This window comes from Aethina tumida, chromosome 1 (genome assembly GCF_024364675.1).
Source record: "Aethina tumida isolate Nest 87 chromosome 1, icAetTumi1.1, whole genome shotgun sequence".
Classification (NCBI taxonomy): domain Eukaryota; kingdom Metazoa; phylum Arthropoda; class Insecta; order Coleoptera; family Nitidulidae; genus Aethina; species Aethina tumida.
In genome coordinates this window covers 45,283,560-45,309,694 of record NC_065435.1, presented here as the reverse complement: position 1 = coordinate 45,309,694, position 26,135 = coordinate 45,283,560, and the positions used below count along the sequence as shown (strand labels likewise).

General features: G+C 31.9%; 6 protein-coding genes across 10 annotated transcripts; 2 read left to right on the top strand and 4 right to left on the bottom strand.

The window, feature by feature from the left end:
• Positions 1-1,568: 1,568 nt before the first annotated feature.
• On the bottom strand, positions 1,569-5,314 carry LOC109609136 (ras-related protein Rab-1A). The gene is made up of 7 exons (XM_020025752.2): positions 5,152-5,314; positions 4,002-4,074; positions 3,895-3,942; positions 3,784-3,831; positions 2,759-2,986; positions 2,437-2,649; positions 1,569-2,376 (listed from the first exon to the last, which is right to left on the bottom strand). Exons 1-6 carry the CDS (start codon positions 5,163-5,165, stop codon positions 2,452-2,454), a joined length of 609 nt encoding a protein of 202 aa, XP_019881311.1. The 5' UTR covers positions 5,166-5,314; the 3' UTR covers positions 1,569-2,376; positions 2,437-2,451.
• A 383-nt stretch (positions 5,315-5,697) lies between these two features.
• On the bottom strand, positions 5,698-7,166 carry LOC109609157 (DNA repair protein xrcc4-like). The gene is made up of 4 exons (XM_020025778.2): positions 6,927-7,166; positions 6,679-6,876; positions 6,513-6,624; positions 5,698-6,463 (listed from the first exon to the last, which is right to left on the bottom strand). The coding sequence occupies exons 1-4, from the start codon at positions 7,050-7,052 to the stop codon at positions 6,141-6,143; spliced, it is 759 nt and encodes a 252-aa protein (XP_019881337.1). The 5' UTR covers positions 7,053-7,166; the 3' UTR covers positions 5,698-6,140.
• Positions 7,167-7,339: 173 nt separating this feature from the next.
• Positions 7,340-8,379, bottom strand: LOC109609147 (40S ribosomal protein S25). The gene is made up of 4 exons (XM_020025765.2): positions 8,287-8,379; positions 7,890-7,982; positions 7,643-7,826; positions 7,340-7,469 (listed from the first exon to the last, which is right to left on the bottom strand). Exons 1-4 carry the CDS (start codon positions 8,287-8,289, stop codon positions 7,390-7,392), a joined length of 360 nt encoding a protein of 119 aa, XP_019881324.1. The 5' UTR covers positions 8,290-8,379; the 3' UTR covers positions 7,340-7,389.
• Positions 8,380-8,735: 356 nt separating this feature from the next.
• On the top strand, positions 8,736-11,122 carry LOC109609144 (zinc transporter 7-A). The gene is made up of 3 exons (XM_020025763.2): positions 8,736-9,191; positions 9,250-9,467; positions 10,054-11,122. Exons 1-3 carry the CDS (start codon positions 9,005-9,007, stop codon positions 10,702-10,704), a joined length of 1,056 nt encoding a protein of 351 aa, XP_019881322.1. The 5' UTR covers positions 8,736-9,004; the 3' UTR covers positions 10,705-11,122.
• Positions 11,123-11,912: 790 nt separating this feature from the next.
• On the bottom strand, positions 11,913-21,384 carry LOC109609135 (ribosome-binding protein 1). Of its 5 annotated transcripts, XM_049963758.1 has the most exons (18): positions 21,247-21,371; positions 20,571-20,770; positions 19,634-19,765; positions 19,362-19,514; positions 17,753-18,212; positions 17,394-17,524; positions 16,225-16,563; positions 16,005-16,169; positions 15,748-15,951; positions 15,462-15,692; positions 15,276-15,377; positions 14,898-15,146; positions 14,722-14,838; positions 13,966-14,106; positions 13,832-13,906; positions 13,329-13,370; positions 12,883-12,969; positions 11,913-12,573 (listed from the first exon to the last, which is right to left on the bottom strand). In XM_049963758.1, exons 2-18 carry the CDS (start codon positions 20,763-20,765, stop codon positions 12,559-12,561), a joined length of 2,838 nt encoding a protein of 945 aa, XP_049819715.1. In that variant the 5' UTR covers positions 20,766-20,770; positions 21,247-21,371; the 3' UTR covers positions 11,913-12,558. The 5 variants fall into 5 exon arrangements, with proteins under 5 accessions (XP_049819715.1, XP_049819717.1, XP_049819728.1 ...); XM_049963760.1 differs by lacking the exon at positions 12,883-12,969 and having other exon boundaries at positions 21,245-21,384; XM_049963771.1 differs by lacking the exon at positions 15,276-15,377 and having other exon boundaries at positions 21,245-21,384.
• An 882-nt stretch (positions 21,385-22,266) lies between these two features.
• LOC109609137 (probable ATP-dependent RNA helicase DDX43) lies at positions 22,267-26,127 on the top strand. The gene is made up of 10 exons (XM_020025753.2): positions 22,267-22,319; positions 22,379-22,418; positions 22,867-23,260; positions 23,467-23,714; positions 23,778-24,277; positions 24,631-24,740; positions 24,818-25,101; positions 25,156-25,397; positions 25,474-25,636; positions 25,845-26,127. Exons 3-10 carry the CDS (start codon positions 22,888-22,890, stop codon positions 25,986-25,988), a joined length of 2,064 nt encoding a protein of 687 aa, XP_019881312.2. The 5' UTR covers positions 22,267-22,319; positions 22,379-22,418; positions 22,867-22,887; the 3' UTR covers positions 25,989-26,127.
• Positions 26,128-26,135: the final 8 nt, after the last annotated feature.

Sequence of the window (26,135 nt, the reverse complement as noted above, 5' to 3'; positions counted from 1 at the left end):
GTAATCCACAGTTTCAAATTTTATTTAAGGACAATTTCTTTAATTTTGGTTGCTAAAATAACTAATCCAGTGATTGAATCGTGAATTTGAAATTACTTTAAGGATTTTAAGTAAGCTAACACACGGACGAAGGCTTCAAAAATCCAACGCTCCAAGGCTCCATTGCCCCAAGACATTTAGCTAGACAAGAAAGCAATTGGATGATAAATGCAAATGCGCATTTTGGAACATTTATCTGTAATTTCTCTTTCTTTGCTTTATATACTGTTAAGGAATTTAATAATTTCAATAATTAGCAGAGTTTTGTAATCTTTAAAAAGCAAAAATAAGAGGAATTAAAGATACATGCTTCAAAATGCGCATACGCATTTTTCATCCAAATGCTATCTTGTCTGGCTAAACTCTTGTGGGATTCTGGAGTGGACTGACGGCGTTCCATATGATCCAAAGTCGTAATCCACAGTTTCAATTTTTATTTAAGGACAATTTCTTTAATTTTGGTTGCTAAAATAGCTAATCCAGTGATTGAATCGTGAATTTAAAATTATTTAACCAAGCTGGCACAAACATACAGACCAGTGCTCCTGTTTCTTCTGGAGGTTTGGCACGACAAGATGGTAATTAGACGGGAACTACGAATGTGTTTTGGAACATTCAACTATAACATATTTCCTTTTTGAAATTACGATTATATGAATTTAAACAAATATAAATTTAAGTATTTATTACATAAACAATGAGAGCATTCATTCTTTCTTTCGAAGAGGTAACTCGTTAAAATAACTGCGCTGTCTACATAGTTGTTTATTAGTAACTACTACTAACAATACATATGAATTTTCATTCAAAATTTTACTACTGTTGTATTGTACATATCGATGGGAAGGTTTCTTGTAATCTCTACAGACTTCTTGGCGAAGGATTTCAAGTGAGATTATAATATATTTCAGATACCAATTGTCCACTAGATGTAGCTAAACAAGAAAGCAACTGGGTGAAAAATACGGGTGCGCATTTTGGAACATTTATCTGTAATTTCTCTTTCTTTGCTTTATATACTGTTAAGGAATTTAATAATTTCAATAATTAGCAGAGTTTTGTAATCTTTAAAAAGCAAAAATAAGGGGAATTAAAGATACATGCTTCAAAATGCGCATACACATTTTTCATCCAAATGCTATCTTGTCTAGCTAAACGCTTGTGGGATAGTTGGTGACACAAGTTGAATGTCAAAATAATTAGAGGTTTCAAGAAATGTTCCCAACGATATTTGTATTTCAACCACTAAAATTATGTGAACGTCATATACATTATGTATTGCTGTATTAATTTTATACATTGTATTAATAATATATACACGTTTGTAATATTAATAAATAATTTTAAAAAATATACTTTTATTTTCATTTCTTAAACCTGTAAGTAATTTAATATTAATGAAAAATTGTGCGAACTGCAGTCGAAGACTGTTCTTTTTGTTACAACCAGTTTTTATATTGAAATTTTTAATAATTATAATTAATCAATGCAGTAAAATGTTTTCAAGGATGAAATTAATAAAATGAAAATTATTGTTTCCAATTTTAATTGTTTCCATACAATCATATAAATATCAACTACAAAATAAGAACTTATTACAAAGTTTTATGTTATACTATATCATACAAATTTTAAAACCTAAACTGGAGAACATTGTTTCTTTTGAAATAATGATTCCAAAATGAAAAAGTGCTTAACGACTATTAGCATATCATAGTGCTTTCTTATGATTTACATACAAATTTCAACACAGGCAAATACAAAAACTCAGTCGGAATTCTTTTTTAAATTTTTGATTTATAAATATTCTACAGAGAAATACACATTGTTAACTGATCAAATTAAAAACATTAATGAATATTACTCTGTGTGAATTTTGAAATACACTGCTTACAAACATTACAAATCTATGATTTAAGGACTCATTAAAACAAATTTTATATTTCAAGTGAAGTATATTTTAAATAAATTGTATCAACAGAAAATTCATTTTTAGAAACAAAGAATTACAAATTAATCACTGCATACAAAAGGTTCAACAAACATTTTCCCTAAATCCGCTATTATCGTGGATATTCTTTGTTCCCAAAAAGTCTATACATATTAAATTTAAGCTGTTAATAAATATATTACATAAAATCAAAAATTCGCTAGAAGGGAAAGTTAATAATTAGGCTAAATTGTATTGGTGTTTTATTTTTTTTTTAACAAATGAATTTTGAAACTGTCAAATGAAAATCGTAATGAAAATTATCTATACTTAGAGACGGATATTATATGAATTTGTATTTGAACAGCTACTGTACAAAATAATGAGGAGAAATGACCACCTTAAACCTGAAACAAAGAACAATTTTGTATTGTACGATTGGATGCAAGATTTCAATTTAAGCTTACCATTTTAATAATTGCTCAGCAACATCCTGACTTTGTGGTCTCAATTGGCCGTCCCTGATCGATTTTGACTTTGTTGGCCTGGTCAGCAGCGGAGGATGGTGGCCCCACTCGGTTCTTGATTTCGGCCGCCATCGTCATAAAAGCTTGTTCAACGTTCAATGCGTTCTTTGCCGACGTTTCCAGGAATGGAATACCCAACTGATCCGCATATTCCTGCAAATAATTCGCATCCAGTAAAGTTGTGCTAATCTATACTGTACACTATGTTTAAAATAAACCATTTGGTTATTTTACAACAAACCATAACGATTAAGCGACTTACCTTAGCCGTGGTGAAATCAACGACCTTCTTAGTCGTGAGGTCGCTCTTGTTGCCCACTAACAATTTGTTAACATTGTCGCATGCGTAGCGGTCAATTTCTTCGAGCCATTGTTTCACGTTGTTGAAGGAGTCTTGATCTGTGCAATCGTACACTACAATAATACCGTGTGCTCCCCTGTAGTAACTGGATGTTATCGTTCTGAATCTCTCCTGGCCCGCTGTGTCCCACTGACAAATTTAAAAAGTATTTATTTTTATTATTTAAAAATAAAAAACGGTAATCATTTACAACTATTATAATTGCAATCAGGCTGTATCTCGGCCCCTGATTTATTTTGTAATTGTTTCTTATTAGAACTACTACACATTTCAGATAATGGACAAATTAAATTGTTTATAAACCATCATTAATTGACACAGTATCAGTTCAGTTTTTAATTTACAAGTTCTAAATTAATATCTGAATACTTGGCACAAATTGTGTGCTTTGTAATTTGACAATTGAATTGTGACACAGACATTGACAGTTGTTCCTAAAAGTTAAGTTAAATGATAAAATTACCCAATTAATTACAAATTGTTTAATGTTAATGTATGGTTAATCTTTATTAAATTTTGTGTATTAATGGATTTATCAATGTCCGATTTACATAAAAATTAATTAAGTACTATCAAAAACAGTCCATCTCTAAAAAATATTGCACACGTTTTATCGTACAAATAGGAATTAAAACAATGTTTTGATATTTAAAGAGAACTGGTATGTTTTGGTTTTACTGTGTTAAATGTATTTTAGTTTTTCATTTATATAAAACATACCACGAATTTTGTCAAGTTTTGTTGGCATCATAAAAAATTCACTAACACGCAATAAAACTAGTTTGTAAGCTCTCAAAACACCAAATATTTATATTACTAAACTATAAAAACGAATTGTGTTTTAATTATACACGACTCAAAACTTGGTGATAATTCAAATTTATGTGTTTTAAAATTGCACGTTTAATATTAAATATTGTACTTACAATTTGCAGTTTGATAGTCTTTCCATCTAAATCTATTGTACGGATTTTCTGAAAAAAAAGTATGACAGATTTTTTAATCTTATTTTATATTAAAAATGATAAATTACTTACAAAATCTACACCAATGGTACTAATGTAGCTTTCTGTATAAGTATCATCCTGTAACAAAAAAATGTGCAAATTTAAACAAGGAAGTTAATAAAATATCAATAACTTACCGCAAACCTAAGCAATAAACATGACTTTCCTACGCCAGAGTCACCAATGAGAAGAAGCTTAAATAAATAGTCACTGAAAAAGTTAATAGAATTAGTTAGATTATTATAAGACAGGTAGTTGTAGTTCTGAGACAGGTGTACACCCACTTTGAACGTAAATTCGTTTGAAGATTTTTTGGGACTTCCATTTTGTACTTTGTCAATGTGTACTTGTATGCACATGTTCTAGAGTAAACATCAAAAGATAAGAATATTGTATTTATAACTATCTTAAGATAATTACTAAAATTAGTCAACCAGGAAATTAATTGTGATATTGTTAATTAAAAATTTACCACTGTTCTTTATACATTCTATGTGTAAAATATTTGTTGATATAGCGATAATGAAAATAAATAACCGCCATACGAATATTAAACAAATAATATCTGGAGATAAATAAAGTGTAGTCATTCACATGAACAGAATTCCGATTGTCGATCGTGTAATATAATAGTTGTATGCAATTATACATGTTTAAAATGTAAATAAGACAGGTATATGCAGTTTTATTATCCATGTCATTTTCTGAGTCATTTCACATATTGCAATCCTCCATTACCACAATACACTTGTGATATTAACCTGTTAAACCATTTGTTCTTGGTAAATGCGACGTAAACAAACAAAAATACGAAAACATAAAATATCAACACTTATTAAATGGCAATGAAAAAACCAGGTTGTTAATTATTTCCGGATTCTGACACATTTGTGGCCGAAATCTGCTGGTGTGTACCACCGACGAAAATTTTCTTTGTGTCTGCCGGATAAATATAGCAGCTGATAGGTATTCTTTGTTTTCCACGATGAGAAGGATGTAAAATATGCTTAGGGCACGTAAATTCACAGTAAAAGTAATGGATAGATTGACTCATGCAATGTTATGACGTGCCACACAGATAATCGTATTAATTTGTGGGTGGAACGGTGTATATTGTATATTACCTCGAGCAAAACGTTATAAAATGTGTGGAAATGTCAAGATTCGAACGTATTTTCGGAAATCGTTTGGTAAAATGTAGGTTTATAAACTGCGCATAATACGTCAAAAATCGAGACCATTGTCAAAGTTCTTACTAATCAAAAAGATAAATAAATCGATACTTACTACTCAGGATTCATATTTATATGTATTTGTTTTCTAAAACTGGCTTTAAGCAATAATACTCGTCTATATTGCACACCCCTGCACTTCACTGTTTTCTTGAATATGAGATTTACACAAAAATACGCAAATTTGGGACGTCTACTCAATGGTATCTCAACAAGTCAACAACTTTGAACATTGACGTAATGCCAAAGTGGCAGCGACCATTTAACGTACTAAAACGAGTGGCGCGAAATTTGAATTAATCTATTAAGCTATTATTCAGAGCACACGATTTCTGTTATCACATGAAATGGTTGTTTCGCAGAAATGATATTTAACAATAACTAACATGAATTTTCAAAACTGTTGACAAAATAAATGCTGAACGTATTGTTATATTTATAATAAAATTGTAATAGAAAATTTTCCGTTTATGTAAAATTCCAAATTCATTTACAGAGTTTTTAAAGTGAAAACTTTAAAATGTATTATTTAATTTTTTTTAATAGTTAGCAATAAAATTTAGGGAAAAGAGGTAAAAACAGCAATATATAAAAACAAATAGAACATAATATATATTTTATTTTAGTAAAATTTACAAAAATCTTACGTCAACACGGAAGAAAGATTTTTAATTTCAGGACACAATGGAGGTTTAAGAATATATGTATATTAAAATCATAAAGCAAATCTTATAAAATTTTTCACATCCAATATAATATATAAAATTCACATACAAATATACAATATTTCAAATCTATATAATTAAAATCAACTCTCACAATTAATATTATGAAACATTGACACACAAGTAACAATTTATAAAGACTGCTACAATAATAAAGTAAAATCACAGTTTCAAGTTTCACTTTTAACAATATAAAAAAATTAATTAAAACATCTAATAACTACAATGCCATATATTGTAAAATATTCAACTGTAAATGTTAAAAAATTCAATTCATTCAATTATAAAATTCTGTGTGTTATGTACAAAATTACAGTTTTCAGGACCGTGTTGTGTCCTTAGAGTTTGTCTGTTTGGAGGTACATGGATCATCAATTTTTACTTTCTTTTTTACAGTCCTTGCAATTTCACTAGTACTCTGTTCAGTGTCTGAATCTACAAGGGAACTGTTAGCTTTTGTCTTGTTGGTCTTCACATCATCGTTTAAGTGACCATTTTTTAATGCAATAAGACGTTCCTTGTAGTACTGTATACTCAGTTTTTTCTCGTTAAGTGCGCTTACAAATGAACTTATAAGACGATCATCATCTTCTTTTTTCTTTTCTAATAGATCATTGAATTTCGATTCGTATTCGGTGTTAACTTAAAATATAAGTGTTAAATGGACTCATTATACAGTAAATAAGCTTACTTTTCAGTAATTCATCTTTTTCCTTTTCAATTGTTTGATACTTCTTAAACATATCAGTTTTGTCTTTATTTAGTTTGTCCAGCATATTGAACACACAATTGATATAGTCTACCTGAAAGGAATGGGGGACATTATTATGATGATAATTATATGTTAATCAACTTACATCAGCCAGTTGACACTTGAAATATTCTTCATGTAAATCTAATTTCTCATCTTTTATATCATTTATTGTAAATATATCATTTTCTAATTTAAATATATTTTCATTACCACTACGAAGTTTCTTTTGTAATTCTATGTAGTACTTTTCAGAATCTTTCTGACTTTCTTCAGCTAATTTTTCTAAATCTTGTGGACCAATCTGGAAAAAGTGTTATTTATGTTTCAATATGTACAATATAAAAAACTTACATTTGCTTTCTTTGCACTTGAATTTTGTAGAACAGTTAAACTTAAACTATCTTCCAGAAAATTAACATAAAGTCTGTAAGGATTATTCTTATCACTTGTAATGATTCTAAAAACATTATCCTCCATATCTACATTACATTGACTCTAAATTAACACTAAAATTAATGGAACAACTTATTTATTGACATCTTATTTCTTATTGTGATATTTGCGTATAAAGTTATGGAGCAAGGTTAGAATATTGACATAACCTAAAATTCGTCATCAACATGCCGCTTTACTTATATTTTTACGAATTCAAACTATTCAATCTTATCTCTTTTATCACTTAAAACTTGTACGATATTTGTGTATAAAGGATATTGAGCTTCGTTCTGTGATGGGAAGTTTGTAACAAATTAATACTAGCAAAGTTGGATTTTTTATAATTTTATTACAAGTAAAGATACATTTATCTTAAAAATTATGCAGCTGGATCATCACCCTTTGTCGTCCTGGTGTAGATGAGCTGTGCTCTGTGTTGAACGACTTGTTTAATGAGTCCTAGAAGGAAAAACAATGTTATTAATACCCACACATGCATAATACACCAAACAATTTGATCACAAAATTCAGACTCATTAAATCAGATTTAGCAACCATGAAGATAGTCTTGACTTAATTTTACATCATTAAAACTATGGAAATAAGTTATGGTTCTCAAAAACAAACATTACCTTTCTGTTGAAGTTCAATGAGTGCCCTCCTGGCAAGGGAACCACGGACCTTCAAACGTTCAGAGACAACTGAAGGAGTGATCAGCTTGTAAGATGGTACTTCCTTGTACAGTTTATCATAGGTAGCCTTGTCAAACAACACTTGGTTGTTCAACTTGTCACGGACTTTTCCTTTGGACCACTTCTGCAATAAACAAACACAAAACATTAGAAATTGGGAACTGAAGGAGTTCAATGAAGCACTAACCTTCTTCTTGGCTTTGCCACCACCGGATCCTTCCTTCTTCTTCTGGGTCTTCTGGGGCTGCTTAGCCGAAGCCTTTGAATCCTTCTTGGGAGGCTGCGGAAACGATTTATTTAGAATACACGACCAATGCGTTATGTATAAGCACACGTTTTAGGAAAAATCAGACTCATTAAATCAGATTTTACAACCACGGAGATAGTCTTGTGAAATGATTTACATCATAACAAACCACATGTATCGGAAATCTAGGTTGGAAAAATTAAAGTCACTTTTATGCACGCACGAACAACCATAACTTCTAATTAGTGAAATACTAAGTGTAAATTTCGCAGCTATTTGTCTAATTTTTCCTTACGCTTGTAATAAATCAGTTTTAAAGGAGCAACGAGGTACCCACCATGTTGGCTTTTGTGAGAAAGAAACGGAAACTCGCCGACGGATATAACGTAACTTTCAATCAAGGCCGGCACACTAACGGCTGGAAAGTAACTAATTAGTAACTGGTGGGTGGACTACTGGTGCGCCACCCCGTGCCTGAATCAAAATCTAAAACGATTTTAAATATGGAAATAATTTTGCCGTTTAATTACGAACTTAATCGTTTTTATTGATTTATTTATAAAAAAATAAATAAAATTTTTAATAATCTTTAATCGTACGAAGCTTAAAACCCATAACAAAGTTAATTTTTAATTGTCACAAATATATATTATTTAAAATCGATGTAAAGTGGCGCCCAGACGGATGAACTATCGTTACTTCATAATATAACTTGTTTATACTAGAGAACTTTATTTTCACTGTTGGCAACGATTATTTTTATTTACGTTGACAAGTGACAATTGAAGTGACAAGTTGACAACATGGCAGGTTTTACAGTTGCCAGCCGGTTTCGGCTGTGACAATATTCAACAAAAAGAAGCCTGAGTTCACTTAAAAACCAGTTAATTATCAATGAATAAACTTATTTTTAACAGTTTAGTGCGTGGAACTATAAATTATTGTATTTAACACGGTGATTGTACACATCAGTTATACTAAATACACAATTATATGTGAATTATGAGATAAAGGATTGATTTAGTTGAGAAATTCTAGTGTAAAGGCAAAGAAAAATGTTACCATTATCTCATAAAGATAATTACCACAGGGGTTTTGGTTCCCGAATTAAGGAGTCTGTGTATGGATGGATTCGGTTGATATTTTCAGACAGGAATTCCAAGAACTTATTTTTATTTTTGCTACTTAATCTATCTTTTGCCTTTATTGAGTTAATTTATGGTGTATGGACTAATAGTTTAGGTATGTATTACTTAATTGTTCATTACTAAAGTATTATAACACAAACATTTTATTGTAGGTTTAATATCTGATGCCTTCCATATGTTCTTTGACTGTACTGGTTTATTAGCTGGATTAGTGGCATCAGTAATCACAAAGTGGAAGGCAAATGATAAATTTTCTTATGGCTATGTACGAGCAGAAATATTGGCAGGGTTCGTCAATGGTTTATTCTTATTGTTTATATCCTTCTTTTTAATGTCTGCAGCTGTGGAAAGAGCAATTGAACCACCGGAGGTAAATATACTTTTGTTAAAGTTGTTAAAATTATATTGTTTTAAATAATATGTCTTGATTAATGGAAGTTCAGTTGTTTTAAAGTGACCCAAATTGATAAAATTATGTTAATATTTAGATAAAATTCAATGATCATTTGAATATATTTATTTACCTTACAAATGTATGTAAAATGTTTCATAGAAATTAAATTTTAAAGACTTGTAATTAATTATATTAAGGTTCTTTCTATGAGTTTATTACAATCTTATTAAATTCTAATTATTCAGATTAACAATTGTATAATTCTACTCATGTTAAAATTTAGGTACTAAATAAATTGTTTGCACAACACCTTATCAGTAGTCACACAGATTTTGTCTTATTAGAATTTTATCTTGAATTGATTTGTATCATAGGATACAACTTATTATAACTTATAAAATGTAAAAGCAACTTAACATTTGTAAAAAACTAGATACTAGATATTTCCACACCCACCCCAAAAAATTTGAGGTCAACATTTTATATAAATAGTAATCAATGTTACCTGCCTCTCCTGCTGAGGATTTTCACGTATAATAATTGTTCCTTATTTTTATTTAAGGTAAAACACGAACGACTGTTTATCATTTCCGTGCTGGGTCTACTGGTGAATTTAGTGGGTATTTACGCATTTCAACATGGACATGGTCATTCGCACGGCGGTTCGTCACATGGACATTCGCATGGTGGCAGTGGAGGACATGGACACGGTCACTCGCACAACAATCACTCACACGACCACAACATTGACATAGACACAGGTGGTGCAAACTCCCAAATTATGAAAGGGGTGTTCTTGCACATACTGGCCGACACGCTGGGCAGTGTTGGAGTGATCATATCGGCTGTTCTCATGAACATGTTCGGTTGGATGATTGCAGATCCAATTTGCTCTATGTTCATCGCGATACTGATTGCCTTAAGTGTTCTAGCGTTAATAAAAGATTCGGTTGTCATACTTATGCAAAGGCAACCGTACGCCTTGGATAATGTATTGCCGCAATGTTATCAAAAAGTGGTTGGCTTGGCTGGAGTATACTCTGTGCAAGAACCGCATTTTTGGACTTTATGTAGTGATGTATATATAGGAGCGATTAAATTGGAAGTATCTAAAAACGTCGATCCCAAATATGTGGTTTCACATACACAAATGATTTTTGCGTCAGTTGGAGTTCGGCAGATTTACATACAATTGGACTATACACCTATGTGATGAATTCCTAGCACTGACAATTAGGGTTTAAAATTATAATGAAATTTTTCAAGGCATTTTTGTAAATATAATAAAACAAAAAAATTAAAAAAACTCTTTTATAGGTAGATATATTTAGATAATTGTAAAGTTAAAAATGTACAGGCTTCTTTTTATACAATTTACTTTACAAATGTATTATTTTCTTTTACGTTTTCAAATAGTGAAAAACACATTCCATGGTAATTTAGGTCACTCTGTGCCAAACTAAACTGCAGTTCTTCTATATAATATCATATTATTCTTTAAATTTTTATTATTTATATTACGTTCTATAATCAAATTGCAAGCCGTTGAATTGTTTTTAAAATTTTATTATGCAAATTTTTCTTTTATTTATAATTATATTTCTATATGAAATAAATTTTGTCTTGTTGAATTTTGTAATTTTTATCCTTACTCATCCTCATAATATGAAATAACTTGCCTTTTAAGGTAATTTCATCTTCGATCAAGGAAGATCTTTGGTCATACTAAATAAGATAAGAAAAAAAACTTCATAATTAAATTGACAAAAAAGATTTTATTGGAATCAAAAAGTATTTAACACATTTATTTTATTAATAAGTCGCTAAACTATTGTACCTCTTCTGTCTTGAAGACGTCATTTAAATAATTGCATGCATTTTACAAGTAATGCAGAGGAGCCTTGTTGGAAAATCGGTTCTTGTTGTATGCAGGATCGTCCTATGATATGAGTTAAACCCGAGTCTATGTCATTTTATAGTAAATGCAGAAAGGATCAAAAAACCTACAATTGAATTTCCATAAATGTCAGCCCATACATTCAACTTCTAGGGGTGTTGAGTGTGTGCTATGGGAAATTCTTAGGTAGCGACAATTGTGGTAATTCTTTAAACCATTCAGGAAGAATATACACTCTGTACACAAACGTAAATAGAAAATTAAAAGAGAATAGAGAACTGTGAGGTATCAATTTGAGCATTCCCATTTGAAAAAATTTTGGGGATAACATTCTCACTTGGGGGTTGAATGTATTGCGTCGAAAATTGTTCTCCTAAAAAAATTGACGTATTTTTGGACTTGCCTTGCGGTACGTTTTAGATGAGGCACCATACTATGTAATAGTTGTTAATTACAAAAACTGACGTGGCAGTAACTTAAGGACAGGTACTTTATACTATGGTCATATTAAAAAAAACGCCAAACTATTTAAAAAATTTATTAGCTATTTCAAAATATACAAAATTTTATGATTTAATATTTATTCCTATATATGAAATATTACTTGGATTTTCACACACACCATGCATCTTCATTCTGTATAAGAATATATTATACTATATTGAAATTAGGTCGAGAAAGCTCACTTACATTTAGTCTTAGAAAGTGGAAGCAAGTGCTAGTTTTTTAAAAAAAAACAGCAATTTTCTGTTAAATATAAGTCTACGAGTCCAAATACCAGTGTTGTTGGTTATTAGAAAAATAAAAGTAAACAAAATATTTCATCAATAATATTACAATATTCTTACTCTACAGGGTTATTTTTAAACACCCTGTATATATTACCTATCATAGTAAACAATCAGTAAGTTATTTTTTCATATATTATTTTCATGATAACTTTTAGTCATTAATAATTTTTTCACTTACAGTTAAAAAAGCTTTGCAACTACATTATATCGAACAAGATTGATTAACAATAAAAATATACAGTCAAAATTATATCTACGGCCGAAATATTGCACACGTGATATATGGGGAATGATAATAACATTAATACTTTAAAATATACAAAATTATATAGTACAGTTATCTTCTGTTTACTCTGGAATCATTAGATTTTTTCTGCTCTCAGTTACCGTTTCCCTGAAAAAAATATAAAATATACATTAGTTATTGACCCAAATTCTCTATAAAACTAATTCTACAAAATAAATCGTAATCCAGAACGTTACACCTTTGTATTAACCATTTTAGGGTAAATAATACAACAGTCAACCAACACCATGATATTGAAAACACCGCCAAGCACTGTATAATAAAATGCAGATATTTTCCCCCAATGTTCGTATGATTCAAATAAAATGTTGTTTATTTAATGAAATAACATTTATTTCACCACGTAATTCATGCAGTTTGGGAACATGCAAAAGGAAATTTATTTAATGTATGTACCTTCTTCTTTTTCTTTTTATTCTTTGATTTTTTACTGTGGATAACTCCTGAAGATGCTAGACTTGTGGATGATGATGAAAGTGAGTGCTAAATAAGATGTTAGTGAGTTAAGAAATGTGTTAATAATAAAATGTACAGCGATTTAAAAAACAATAACTGCTTTTACATTTATATGGTATTTAAAGATACTTCAAAAACAGCTGAAGATGGATCTCCAGTAATTGAACAGTTATTATTTTAAAAGAATATTAAAGTTTTTTCAGAAATGTGTCGGTAAATTAAAATGTTAAAGGAAATGATCAGATTAATTTGAATACTCATATATAAATAAGTAGTGATTTTTAAGTTTTTTAAACCAACACCTAAATTATGGTAATGGAGGTATAGGTATATGATTAAATTTTGAATTAAAAATAAAATAAAAACAAAATACACTAGTTATTTACCTCTATGAGTGAAAGGCCATTTGTTGCTTTAAAATTTTGTTCCTAAAAATAAAGAAAATTAAAGTTAAGTACATAAACAATAGAATAATTTTGGAAAAACGCAACAATAATTAAATGTTATTTTAAATTAAAAATTAAAATAAAAAGTAACGTGAATGAAAATTGCAACACCAAGAAAATAATACGACAATATCATGCAAATTATATCACAAAGCGTTGCAATTTCTGTCCACATCCACACATGCATAAATTTTTCATTTGTTAAAGTTCCACAGTATATAATCGTAATGTGTAAATATTAACGTGATTATTGTTTTCCTTCTATCCTGGTACATTTTGATGATTCAATCTAAATACCATAAACCAGAAAATAAATACCCACATTAATAATTACCTAAATTATCAATAAAAAATAATAACCGAAATTTGAAATTGGGAATAATATTTTTATAATTTAGTAAGTTAGCAATAAACTCAATTGTTAGCAATATTAATCTACTTACTTTGGAACTACCATTTACATCAGCATTCTTTTTTGCTTGTTCTAACCGCAGCAACTCACTTAAACGATTTACTTCCTACAATAAAAAAGAAATTCAGTTACCTTAAATCATAATGGTAAAATCGTAAAACATACTTCAGTCAATTTCTCAATGGTTAAGTTGGCATCCGCCTGATGCGCCTTGCTTCTCATCTGCTGGCATTCCTTACTTAAGGATTCACTTCTACGCTGCTCCTGTGCGAGCAGTTGATCCTTCTCTTCAAGCTGGATTTTTAGCTGAAATTAATTTATATTGTTTGAAACCCTGGCAATTATTTAACGACATTCTACTACGTATTAAAATTAATATATAATAGTATTAATTTACAGCAACCTTGCCTGTTTTACCTATGGATGAAACATTAAGTTACATGATATATTTTATTTTTATGAGACCTGTTATCTTTTAATAATTTCTAGTTAACTTAAGTTTACAAGCGAATTTAATACGAATTAATAGTACAGTGTTTAGAATTCAATAATGTTGCACACCTCAACATAAAATAAGATGAAAATATTGAATAGTTATGTATTAAATCCCCAAATAAACATAATACTTATGTGCAAATCTAGATTTGTTAATAACACACAACGACTCTACATAAAGCTCATAGTGTACAGCAAACGTGACTCCATGTGTTCTCTATTTCAACAACATACATATCTACCTCATCTATGATCACTGGCAGCGATTTTTCAATGCATGTATATGCAAATTCGACTCCAGACGTGTCGGTAGACTGTTGACTCGAGTCGATTACTAGGCACTATGATTCAAGTACAAGATAAATATAACAGATGTGTCAAGTCATCTCAAAATTATCGGGCTCAAGGTTACATTTAATGTCCTACCTGACCAAGAACTTGTTCCTTGAGATGTTCTATTTCGGCGTTCTTCTCGGCGAGTTGGTCCCTCCAACTTGTTTCGGCTTGTGCCACGTGGTTTTGAAGGTGAACTAACTGACTTTCCTTTAAAAAAATGAATAAATGTTAAGCTAGAAACGATGTTACAATATTAATTGACTTACTGTTTCATCAATAATATTCTTATATTTGACTACTTGTAATCTCAGTGATGAATCGTCTGAAACACTCTCCTTCTTTGGTGACGGTTTCTTTTTTAAATTTTCTAAATAATTTTCAATGAGCCGACCGAACTCTTGTTGCCAGTCTTCGTTGCTTGCGGCCGATTTCAAGGCCACAATTTCAGGGAACAGCCTCTGAATGAATTGCTTTTGGGAATCCTGCTCCTTTTGACGGATGTCCTTAGACAGGTCCTGCAAAATGTATAAATTAACTATTTGAAACTTCACATCATGAGAGAAATGAATGATTAATACATTTGCAGTATGATCAATTAATAACAAAAAATGACCACATTACTGAATGATCAAGCAATGACTTACGTCCAAAGAGGCAGCGGACTGTTTGGGGCTGGTACTGCTTTTAATTCGGTTCTCCGCAATATTTAAAGCCTCCATCACCTTCCAATTCTTTTGACGTAAATCCTATACGACATATTAGAGCGAGGTAATAAAACAACAAATTTGTTATTTTGCACAAACAAATATCACACACAAGAAAACACTTACGTTGTTTTTCGATTTTTGTTCTTCTATTTCCTTCAATAAAGCGTTGTTTTTGTTGTTACTTTCGTCCAACAGGGCAATGGTTTGTTGGAGTTGGACCTGAACACTGCTCAACTGATTGTTGGCGTTAAGTAGTTCGAGCTTGAAGTTTTCCGTCTCTTCAGAAGATCCGTTGACCTGGGTCACTTCCAGCTGTTGTTTCTCATCTTGTGTTTTTTGTAAATCTTGTTTGAGCTGGAATTGTTAAGTAATTAGTATGAAAGAAGTTTGCCTCTTAGCAACATTGTACCTGATCAATAAGTTTGCTGGTTTCTGTCTTGTCAGATTTAAGCTGACGGTTTTCATTTAATATTTGATCGAAAGAGTGTTCGTTTTTGCGTTTTTCTTCGGCTTGTTGTTGAAGGACGGTTTTCAAATGTGACAGCTCCTTTTGTGCCTCTTCTTCCCTTCTCAAAATTGCTTCAATGTCTCTCTCAAAGCCTTTTCTTGTTTCCTACAACGATTTAATTAAAATTTGCACTAAAACTAAACAAAAATGGTTCTTACTTCAAGTTGGTTGTTGATCATTTTTAATTGTTCATTTTCTCTTTCGATGTTTTGCATTTCACTGCTGCGCTGACGCATAATCTCGGTAAATCCAATGTTTTCGGTTGCCAATCTGTGCACTTCAATGTTAGCATTGTTTAGTTCAGCGTTTAACTGGACAACGGCCTAGAAGATAAAACAAGGGTTAAAATGAAATTGCTTTAAACGATTAGTTTGTTACCTCCACACGTGATTCTAGCTGGTGCTGCAACGCCTTGTTTTCTTCAACCAGTCTCTGCCATTTGACCGAATCTTCGTTTATTTGAGTTTGAAGTTGTTGCCACTTCTGTATGGAAGCCTGCAGTTTGTTCTTTTCGGCCTCCACTTCGAGGTTCTTGGCGTTCAGGGTTTCTTCCAGTGCCCGGACTTTTTGCACGAGCTGACTCTTTTCGGCCTGTTGTTCGGTACGGATTTCGCGTAGCTTGTTTTGCAAAGCGCCATTGCGTTCGGTCTCTTCGGCGAGAAGTTTCTCTTTTTCGGCCAGCTGTTTCTTCAATTTTTGCGTCGGATCGGATTTTCCCTAAGGGAATGACATTATAGAAGCAAGCGAATTGACTACGTGAGTTTTAGTACAATTGAAGGATTTTAATAAGTAGAATAGATGACAGTAAAAATCAACTGCATTAATTTGTAATAAAAAAGATGTTCCTTTTTAGTAAAAATAAATTATTTAACTGAACTTAAAATAAAAACTTAAACAGAATTAAAATTAGACCTCATTAAAATAAATACTTAATTATCTTTTATACATTAATTAACATCAATTTAAAACGGCATAAATACACAATACGTAAGTGTTTACATGCATGTACATGTATAAAGATTTTTCAGGAGTTGGAACTTTCGTTTTAAAATTTTTAAGTGTTTAAACGTATGTAACTGCATTTATACCGTTAATTTCGAATTAAATTTCTACAAACACCGACGTACCATAATGCCTCTATGGAAAAAACTAAGGAACCACGTAATGTCCTGCACTATGATCCTTGTCACATTACGAATATTATAAACCACAATACGAAAAACAGAATCCATTCTGTTAAAAACAATGGACAAACAACAAAAATATCTTCTGTCAAGTCGATAGTTTCAAACAATTTTGTAAACTGAATTCACAAAATTCAACAGATAAAAACACGGCACAAAAAATATTTTTTTGCCAAATACGAAACAGCGTTTTAATGATTAAATTGTGACGCACTGTCGAACAAAAATATTTGCATTAAATTGACAATATTCATTTTTTATGTGATAATTAACGTCCAAAAACACGTACTAAATGTAAATTATACAGTTTTTTTGATGTGCAACTGTCGTAAGCGTATTTATAAATAAATATTCTCTACTTACTTCGGTCCAATCCTCAATGACAGCGGGTGCCTCATGCTGCTTGTTCAGTAAGAGTTCAATAAGTGTCTGTATCTCATTTCTAGACAATTCAGCATTACGCACCAGAGTAAATAGTCCGTCTCTTTCGGTGGCTGCATGAAAAAGAAATTTCAATGTAATCAAATTTATTATTACGGCCTAACAACGTTGAATATACCTTGTACCTGCGTACCGGAAGTTTCTTCAAAGAAAATTATTCGTTAATTAATACGTTAAAGTTCGAGAAGGAAACATTTGTTCTACTGATAATAAAATTGAACATGGAAACATCCCACCCACCCCGTACAAAAAACGCAGATACAATCGCCCAATATACTTACTCAGTTGCTGCAACGTGTTGAATTCGCTCTTCTTTTTTTTCTTTTCCTTCGCAGTGTTCACCGGTAGTCCGTTGACCTGTGACGGTGCGGGAGCTGCTTCCAACTTCTTCTCCTCTTTCTTTTCCACATCCGGTGGCGCGGTTTTCTTATCATCCTTTTTATCTACACTTTTTTTCTCATCTTTTTTCTCCACGATTTTCTTCTCTTCCTTTTTCTCCACGATTTTCTTCTCATCCTTTTTCTCGACGATTTTCTTCTCTTCCTTTTTCTCCACGATTTTCTTCTCATCCTTTTTCTCCACGATTTTCTTCTCTTCCTTTTTCTCCGCAACAGGAGCAACGTTTTCGACGGCCGGTTGGGCCTGTTTCGATTTCTTTGATTTTACGTTTTCGCCGTCGGACTGTTTCTTCTCCTTGGCCGGTTTTTCTTTGGCCGGCTCCTGTTTGATGAGCTCATCGCGCTGCGAAAACAATAATATTTTATGACGAATTCATTTTATTTATCGTTGTGTATGACTGGTCTAGATATTAGTTTCACTTTCAATAATGTTGAATCAGTTTAGATAAAGAAATAGTATGTAGTTATCAAATTAAAGATTATAAATATTTTAGGATTTATTTGTTAAGGGAAATTATTAATTTTAATAATAACCTGCATACATTCAAATTATTCATATAAATAAGGAGAACTATTATCTTGCATATCTACACTACAATTATTTACAGAAATTTAATAGGATAATTAATTTTGATAAACAAATTAAACGATATAATTTGATCTTACGATGCACTAATCACGTAAGTTTTCTGATGAAAAATTATATTTATTATCAAAAAAAATGCAGTGTCACGTTAGAATGAATTAAAAAGGAAAAAAGAAAATTAACCTGAAAGGATATAAGAATGTCAACAAACCTGTATATTAAGTACTTTTAAACGAATGTACCAAGGACAAATGTAAATGTTTAAAACAAAATATTTATATAAGACTTTCCAAGATAAGCTACGGACATTTTAGCGACAAAACTAATGCAAATGTGGTTGTGCAAATAGTCAGCTTAGCACAAATTAATACTACAGAAAACTAAATATACTAAATTAATTGTTTATTACATACAAAACGAGTGTTAAAGCTTAAAACAAATCGACGTCTTAAACAAATCAAAAGTTATTTTAAATGCAAAGTTAAGCCTGTAGATTTTTTTTATTATTCGATACATTATCGCATTATTAATACAATGCATAATTATAGAAAATGGATAAGGGAATAGCAATTTCTTCTTCCCGTTTAATCGTTATCCTGTTTTTTCAGACTTAACATAACATAATAATGTACAATTTATCTCCAACCACTATAAAAAGCTATTTTTATCATCTCCAAACATAGATATGACACTTGTAAATGCAATTAACTTACAGATGTTAAATTTTTTATTAATTAATTAAAAAGCTACAAATATCATGCATTGCTTAAGTGTGTGTGTATGTATGTGTGTGTGCTTTCGAGTACATACTTACAATTTTAGATTGCAATAAACAATTTAGTATCATGCAAGCTACCACATGCACGTTGACAGCATCCAAAAAGCATTTTTACATCAATAACTTACACTGTTAGATCTTAACAGTTCGAATTCGTCTTTCGGATGCGACGATTCGAAATGATTCGCGGTGCCGACTTCTTTGGTCGGCTTGACCGCAGGCTCGTGACATTCCTTATTTACCAAAATCGGACGAACTTCTTTTACCTTTTTTAAGGGTTTCTGGAAATTCCCAATTTACAATGTACAACATGCATTGGATGGTTAGTAGAATATTTTTTTTTTTCGTATTTTGGACCGGTTAGTTAATTGAACGATGTAATGCTTGATCGTATACTCACTTTTATCGGACTCTCCGGCTTGGCTGGCAATTCTTCGGGTTCTTCTTTGAATTCCACATGCGGTTTTTGGGTTGCATGCTCGGCAGTTTCTTCGGATGGTTCATTGTCGGTTGAAGGCTGTTTTTCCTTCAGCTAATTTTAAAAAATCATTGTGGTCAAACTTCATTTGTAATTCTTGTTTATTCTAATTGATTATCGGTATTAATATTTTATTTTGTCATCCACACTAATAATAGAAGTAATTAATTTTTTTTTAATTGTGGACAGAAAATAGTATTCATTTTTTTATTTATTATAGATATAAGTATATTGTAAACAAGATTTAAAAAAGATATATTTTTAAAATTAAATGATAAATGGTTTAACTCAATTGTTCATATATAATACAGGGAAATCTATATTAATATATTTATTAAATTTTATTTATAAATTATAAATATACTTACTACAACTAATAGATTTTTTTATTACAATCAATTCTTATTATAGATTAATATATTATGAACACATGTATTAATGATGATTAATGGATTAACTCATTGTTTATAGACTAAAATTGTGAAATCTATACTGATATAGTTATTAAATTTTTTTACTTACTTCAATCGGGAGAAATTGGAATTCAAAGATAAATATTTTTCTATTAATAAATTGTCTAATGAAATGTACAAAATAAGATTGTTGTAAAATGATATAAAGTAGGTAATTCTAGAATAAAAGCTTGCACATTATTCAATATTTAAATGTATTCCGGAGGGACTAAAATGCTTTTTATGAATAAATTGGCTATCGAAAAATACAGAGGAGTAGTGTTGTAAATTTATAAAAATGATAAGTTCCTCTTTTAATTATATAATTAAATTAGGTCCAAAATAAAACGAAATTTTGATTAACTTGATAAATTAAGTGTGTGTTGTGGAAATTCAAACTGACTCACCTTCTTAGACGTTTTCTTGCTTTTCTTTTCCTTTGGTTTGGACTTGACGCCCAGCAGAGGATTGTTCTGCTGCCTCTGCTCAGCTATAGCCTCCTCATAGCTCTTTTCTTTGATGCCAAACTTGAACACCAATATGAGGAGGGCAGCTATTACAATTAGAATACCGACGAATATAATTGGCGCCGAAATATCCATTTAAACTGAAATAAAGATGCTCGTTAATGATTAAGTACAAGCGGTAATTTAGCAATTTGCGGAAAGTTTATACGAGTCAAGTAAGCAAAAAAATGACCATTAACGTGTGAAATTTTATAACACAATGATTAAATTGCACATTTCACCGATGAATGTATTTTAATTTTGCACATTTTACAGTTATACATCAGAAATCGACTTGGAAAGTTGCAAGCGATGGTTAAAAAAAACCCGAATGGGGCTTAATTAAACAACAAACCGTTAATCGGTGTTAATATGTGATGCTGTAGGGCAATACGCAATCGATCAACTCAAATAAATTCGTGGTTATTGCCGAATGGCATTAAAATTTGCAAAAATTGAGGCCACGTAGCATAAATTTATGGATGGCGGTGAAACATGCCGGATATTTATACCCGTAAACGTCAAAATATAGAAGTAAATAGAATGCATCCGATTATAAATAATAATTCACTTACACTGTTTTAGATTGTATAAACAACAAGACTAATAACACAAATACTACAAATAGATACTGCAATAAATATTCATATAAACAAGTGAAGACGTACGGACGAACAAGTAGGATTCACGAATAATCTCAGAGCACTGGGAACTAAAAAAATCCGTTGGCAACCCTACAACGTTATAAGTTCTCACGCCAGTGACGTAGCGATACGTTGGCAATTCGGGTATCAGCTTGAATATGTTTACGTAGTTAAATATTAATTAATGCGTTAAGAAATTGCACGTGTTTGAATTTGCTGATCTGGGTAAAATAGCCCATTCTTTTTAAACGTTATTGATTATCTTGTATACGAGGGAGCGACAAAAATTACGTTCTTCTATCTGTACATTTTACATTCATTGGGTGCAAAATATTGTTTTAATAAAATCTGTAACGTTCTGTCCATCCATAAAGAGCAGTATTCAGTGATAGGCACGTAATTTTTGATCCTTTTAATTTGATAATTTGTTAATAGCTTTAGTCCCTACAAAATATCCTGTTATAGCCTCATAACAGAATTCTCAAAAAATTTATCTTAAACATTACTTAATTTTTTCATGATTGTACATAAATTAAAGACTTATTTTGATTTAGTCATTTATACAAGACATCTCATAACTTATGATAATCATCATATTTTTGCACAAAAGTACTCCAGTGCAGCGATATAAAAGTTATGTTAAAATTTTAATTTCATTAAACAACATCTATTAAAATTTATTTAAAATTGTAATTTTGATGAAATTAACAAAATAAATAAATCAATTAATGCTCATATTAGTAATAGAGCTTTCAATATATGTGCATACATTTATGACATACAATCAAACCTTGTTTAGGAATATTTGTCGAGTTACCCCTGCTTTTGTTTTGTTTATTTCTGCGTCATATGTCTATGAATTTTGTTATTATATCTTGATACCTTCGGTCTATGTTCTATGGTTACTATGGTTACCTGTTGGGTAGTACCTGACTACTATGTAATTTTGTTTCGCAAACATGTTGTTAGGTTTTCAGTATTAAATTTACTCGGCATATAAACATACGTAAGTAGCTGCCAGACCCTTCATCATTCTATTGTGAATAACTTGCAGTTTGGTGACAGATACTACGATAGTTTTGGAAGTTAAGACAAGAAAACACAGGTATTTTATAAACATATTAATATTCTTTCCTAATTTCTTAACAAATTATATATTTAACTGTAAATATTCTATTTTAATCACAAACTTGGTCGCAGCTTTTTAGTTTCTTGTGATTTCTTTATGCCAGAAATATGTGGGGCTTTTTATGTTTCGGCACGAACAATTACTGCATTTATACAATTTTATATTCGACATGTAAGTCTTGTTACTAAGGCATGACGATGCACCTTGGCTACGTACTATTTATTGTAGCAATCACATTTTCAACTGTACCTTGTTTCTAACAAGTATTGTGTTTTATATTGAAAATTTTAATAACAAACGTCACACTTGAAGGCGAAATTCTTGCCGCCGTTATTAGTTCTAAAACCTGCCGTAACATAGTTTGTCTCTCACATCGATCCCGGCATTGAGGTTAGTGTACAAAACAGTCGGTTTTCGGTTTCAGTCGTGAAAAACTCATACAACAATGAATGACGACTGGGACAACGATTTGCCCGATGCAGTGCGGTACACATCGCCCACTTATCAAAAGCCCGCAGCCCCGTCAGATGACACTTGGGGTGAATGGGGCAACTCGAATGCCGAGAGCAACAGGAATGAACAGTCAGGTGGACGGGACAAGAGGGGCCGCGACAACTACGGATGGGGTAATGGGGAGCGCAAGAACACCTGGAGCAATTCCAGGGGTGGTGGAGACAAATATCAGTCTGGCAGGTACAACAGAGACCAGAGAGGCAAAGACCGTAACTACAGAGGTGGAGACCGCAATAATGCAGGAGGAGGCAAGGATAATATGGAAGTTATCCAGATTCCAACCAACAAAGTCGGCAGAGTAATTGGTAATTTTTTTAATTTATTTTATTGCATATTAATGTCTCAGAAAAGGATAATTGATATCTTCGAAATCATTCATTTACAGACACATATTCATTAAAACACTTTGTCAGTACTACATCTCCTTAAGACATGACTTGAGAGACTTGTTACTCTTCAAGAAACAAGAAAATAACTGGCTCAGATTATGTAAAAACATTTAATTTTGAAGGTAGGGGAGGCGCCAAAATCTCCGATTTGCAGTTCAATTCAGGAGCTCGCATTAATATTACCAAGGAGAGTGATGGGGAAAATACAAATGTAAAGATTTTTGGGTCCGACGATAACATTCGTAAGGCTAAAGAGCTCATAATGGAGTTAACAACTGAAGCTCCTCCGCCAGCGCAGTTTGTGGAGGAACCTAAAGAGGAACCAAAAGAGGAACGCACTCTGGACTGGAACACCTGGTTGACAGAATGCGTAAGTTGATTGTACAATGTTTTTGTATAACATGGAATGTCTAAATAAAAATCTTCGATGTAGGACAAAAGAACGGCTGAAAAATGGGCCAAGTTCCCTCCAATCATAAAGAAGTTCTACGAAGAACATCCAGAGGTCTCGGTGTTGTCTGAGTCCGAAGTTGAGGAATTCCGCGAAGAGAACAACAACATTGTTGTAGATCGCACGTTCAAATCGGTGGACGCAGCCCCGATTCCGAAACCGGTTAAAACTTTCATGCACGCCTTCCACAATTACCCGGGAATATTGGAAGAAATTAGGAAGGCGGGCTTCGAAAAACCTTCGCCAATTCAGTGCCAAGCTTGGCCCGTGCTGTTGAGTGGACAAGATATGATCGGTATCGCGCAGACTGGTACGGGAAAGACGCTGGCGTTCTTGTTGCCGGCTCTCATCCATATTGACGGTCAAGGAATTAAAACAGAGGAGCGAGGTGGCCCAGCAGTTCTCATCATGGCCCCTACCAGAGAGCTGGCTATGCAAATTGACAGGGAGGTCAAGAAATACAAGTATAAGGACATCAAATCGTAAGTGTTGGGGCGCACGTCTGACTTTGGAGAGTGATTGGGCTGAGCTTAATGGTAAGCTGCCAACAGTTCAGTTAAGACACTACTTTTAGTGCCAAAATAATAGACAATTCGAACGATTCTTACTCATTTATATATTAATATTATATTTATGGATTGATTACATCGCTCGTTGTTTCTATAATGTTGGCACTTCGATTATTACTTACGTTTCATGCCAATGGTGTTCATGTATATCCAAATATTTATTTTAGGCTGTATATTCACTCTCCAAGTTGCAAACATACCTGTAGCATCAAATTTAAAAATCCATTCGTTTTATTGAATTATTTTAATTATGTTATAATTTTTAGTGTGTGTCTATATGGCGGTGCCTCTCGTAGAGAACAAGTCAGAGAAGTTACTGACGGAGTAGACATAATAATTGCCACGCCAGGAAGACTGAACGATCTTGTTGCCTCAGGTACATTATAATTTCCATTTTTTTTTTATTGAAACACTAGTTGAACAATTTTTTAAATATTTGTAAAATTTATACAGGACAATTGGACGTGAAACCAGTGACGTATGTGGTTTTGGATGAAGCTGACCGAATGTTGGACATGGGTTTCGAGCCCCAAATTCGTAAAGTCATGTACTTGATTAGACCAACCAGACACACAGTAATGACCAGCGCCACTTGGCCGTTGGGTGTTAGAAGATTGGCCGATTCGTACATGAAAGACCCAGTGCAAGTTTACGTTGGCTCTTTGGATTTAGCGGCCACTCATACAGTTTCGCAAAAAATTATAATGGTAAAGGATGATGATGAAAAGATGGCAATGGTAAGTGTCTCTGTGTCAAAGTTATGAATGTGATTCTTAATAAGTACGTTTCAGGTTATGGATTTCATCCGTAATTTAACCCCAGAACAAAAAATTATAGTATTTTGTGGCAAAAAAGCTATGGCTATTGAGCTAACTTGCGAGATTAATCTGAACGGTATTAGATGCCAGGCTTTGCATGGTGATAGAGAACAGGTTGACAGAGAACAAGCTCTTCTTGATATTACATCTGGAGAAGTACAGATTTTAATTGCGACTGATTTGGCCTCCAGAGGCTTGGACATTGATAACATTACGTATGTATTTTTACACAGTGCAATTTACTTACAAATGTACTTAGTTAGATATATTAATTTTGTGTTTCGTTTACAGACATGTTATTAATTTTGATTTCCCTCGCAATATTGAGGAATACGTTCACAGAGTTGGCCGAACTGGCAGAGCCGGTCGTTTTGGTGAAAGTATTAGTTATTTCACGAGGTCTGATTGGGGATCAGCTAAAGAACTGATAGCTATTTTGGAGGAAGCTAACCAGGTAAAGTTTGTACAGTACAAAAAGAGTTTGATCCATTTGAATCCTGAAAGAGACATCATGTGCAATAGAGACAGTAAATCTCCCATTTTGGGACAGACTTCTACTGTCTCTGTCATGCATGATGTCTGTCTCCAAACTCAGTCGGGTCAAACGCTTTTCCTACTGTATATGTTGTTTGAGAAATTATATCTAAACGTCATTGTTTTAGGATATTCCGGAGGAATTATATAGTATGTCTACAAGATACGAAGTATGGAAGAAGAAGAAGGATGCTGATAGGCCCAGAGGCGGTGGACGTCGTGGCGGCTTCGGCGGAGGTGGAGGAGGGGGTGGAGGAAGTAAATGGTATTAATCCATATCCTCTCGTTCTTGTTCTTGTTTGAATCTCGTTTTATTTTTTTTTTTATTAAAAATTTTGTTGAGTTAAGTTATTTTTATTTTTATATTTATTGTTATAATTATAATAATAATAATAAAACTGCATTCCATTATATCTATA

Excerpts from the sequence above, each read along its gene's own strand:
- LOC109609147 (XM_020025765.2), bottom strand. Across the intron at positions 7,827-7,889 it reads GTGGCAAAGCCAAGAAGAAG|AAGTGGTCCAAAGGAAAAGT; the intron begins GTTAGTGCTTCA and ends TGTTTATTGCAG. Across the intron at positions 7,470-7,642 it reads CATTGAACTTCAACAGAAAG|GACTCATTAAACAAGTCGTT; the intron begins GTAATGTTTGTT and ends TTTTCCTTCTAG.
- LOC109609144 (XM_020025763.2), top strand. The coding sequence starts at position 9,005 with ATGTTACCATTATCTCATAAAGATAATTACCACAGGGGTTTTGGTTCC. Across the intron at positions 9,192-9,249 it reads TGTATGGACTAATAGTTTAG|GTTTAATATCTGATGCCTTC; the intron begins GTATGTATTACT and ends ATTTTATTGTAG. Across the intron at positions 9,468-10,053 it reads GAGCAATTGAACCACCGGAG|GTAAAACACGAACGACTGTT; the intron begins GTAAATATACTT and ends TTTTTATTTAAG.
- LOC109609135 (XM_049963758.1), bottom strand. The coding sequence starts at position 20,765 with ATGGATATTTCGGCGCCAATTATATTCGTCGGTATTCTAATTGTAATA. Across the intron at positions 19,766-20,570 it reads GCAAGAAAACGTCTAAGAAG|CTGAAGGAAAAACAGCCTTC; the intron begins GTGAGTCAGTTT and ends TTTTAAAATTAG. Across the intron at positions 13,907-13,965 it reads CCATTGAGAAATTGACTGAA|GAAGTAAATCGTTTAAGTGA; the intron begins GTATGTTTTACG and ends TTTTTATTGTAG.
- LOC109609136 (XM_020025752.2), bottom strand. Across the intron at positions 3,943-4,001 it reads GTTTATTGCTTAGGTTTGCG|GATGATACTTATACAGAAAG; the intron begins GTAAGTTATTGA and ends TTTTTGTTACAG. Across the intron at positions 2,987-3,783 it reads AGACTATCAAACTGCAAATT|TGGGACACAGCGGGCCAGGA; the intron begins GTAAGTACAATA and ends TAAATTTGTCAG.
- LOC109609137 (XM_020025753.2), top strand. The coding sequence starts at position 22,888 with ATGAATGACGACTGGGACAACGATTTGCCCGATGCAGTGCGGTACACA. Across the intron at positions 23,715-23,777 it reads ACACCTGGTTGACAGAATGC|GACAAAAGAACGGCTGAAAA; the intron begins GTAAGTTGATTG and ends TCTTCGATGTAG. Across the intron at positions 25,102-25,155 it reads ATGATGAAAAGATGGCAATG|GTTATGGATTTCATCCGTAA; the intron begins GTAAGTGTCTCT and ends AGTACGTTTCAG.
- LOC109609157 (XM_020025778.2), bottom strand. The coding sequence starts at position 7,052 with ATGGAGGATAATGTTTTTAGAATCATTACAAGTGATAAGAATAATCCT. Across the intron at positions 6,625-6,678 it reads TCAAGTGTCAACTGGCTGAT|GTAGACTATATCAATTGTGT; the intron begins GTAAGTTGATTA and ends CATTCCTTTCAG. Across the intron at positions 6,464-6,512 it reads AAAAGATGAATTACTGAAAA|TTAACACCGAATACGAATCG; the intron begins GTAAGCTTATTT and ends TTATATTTTAAG.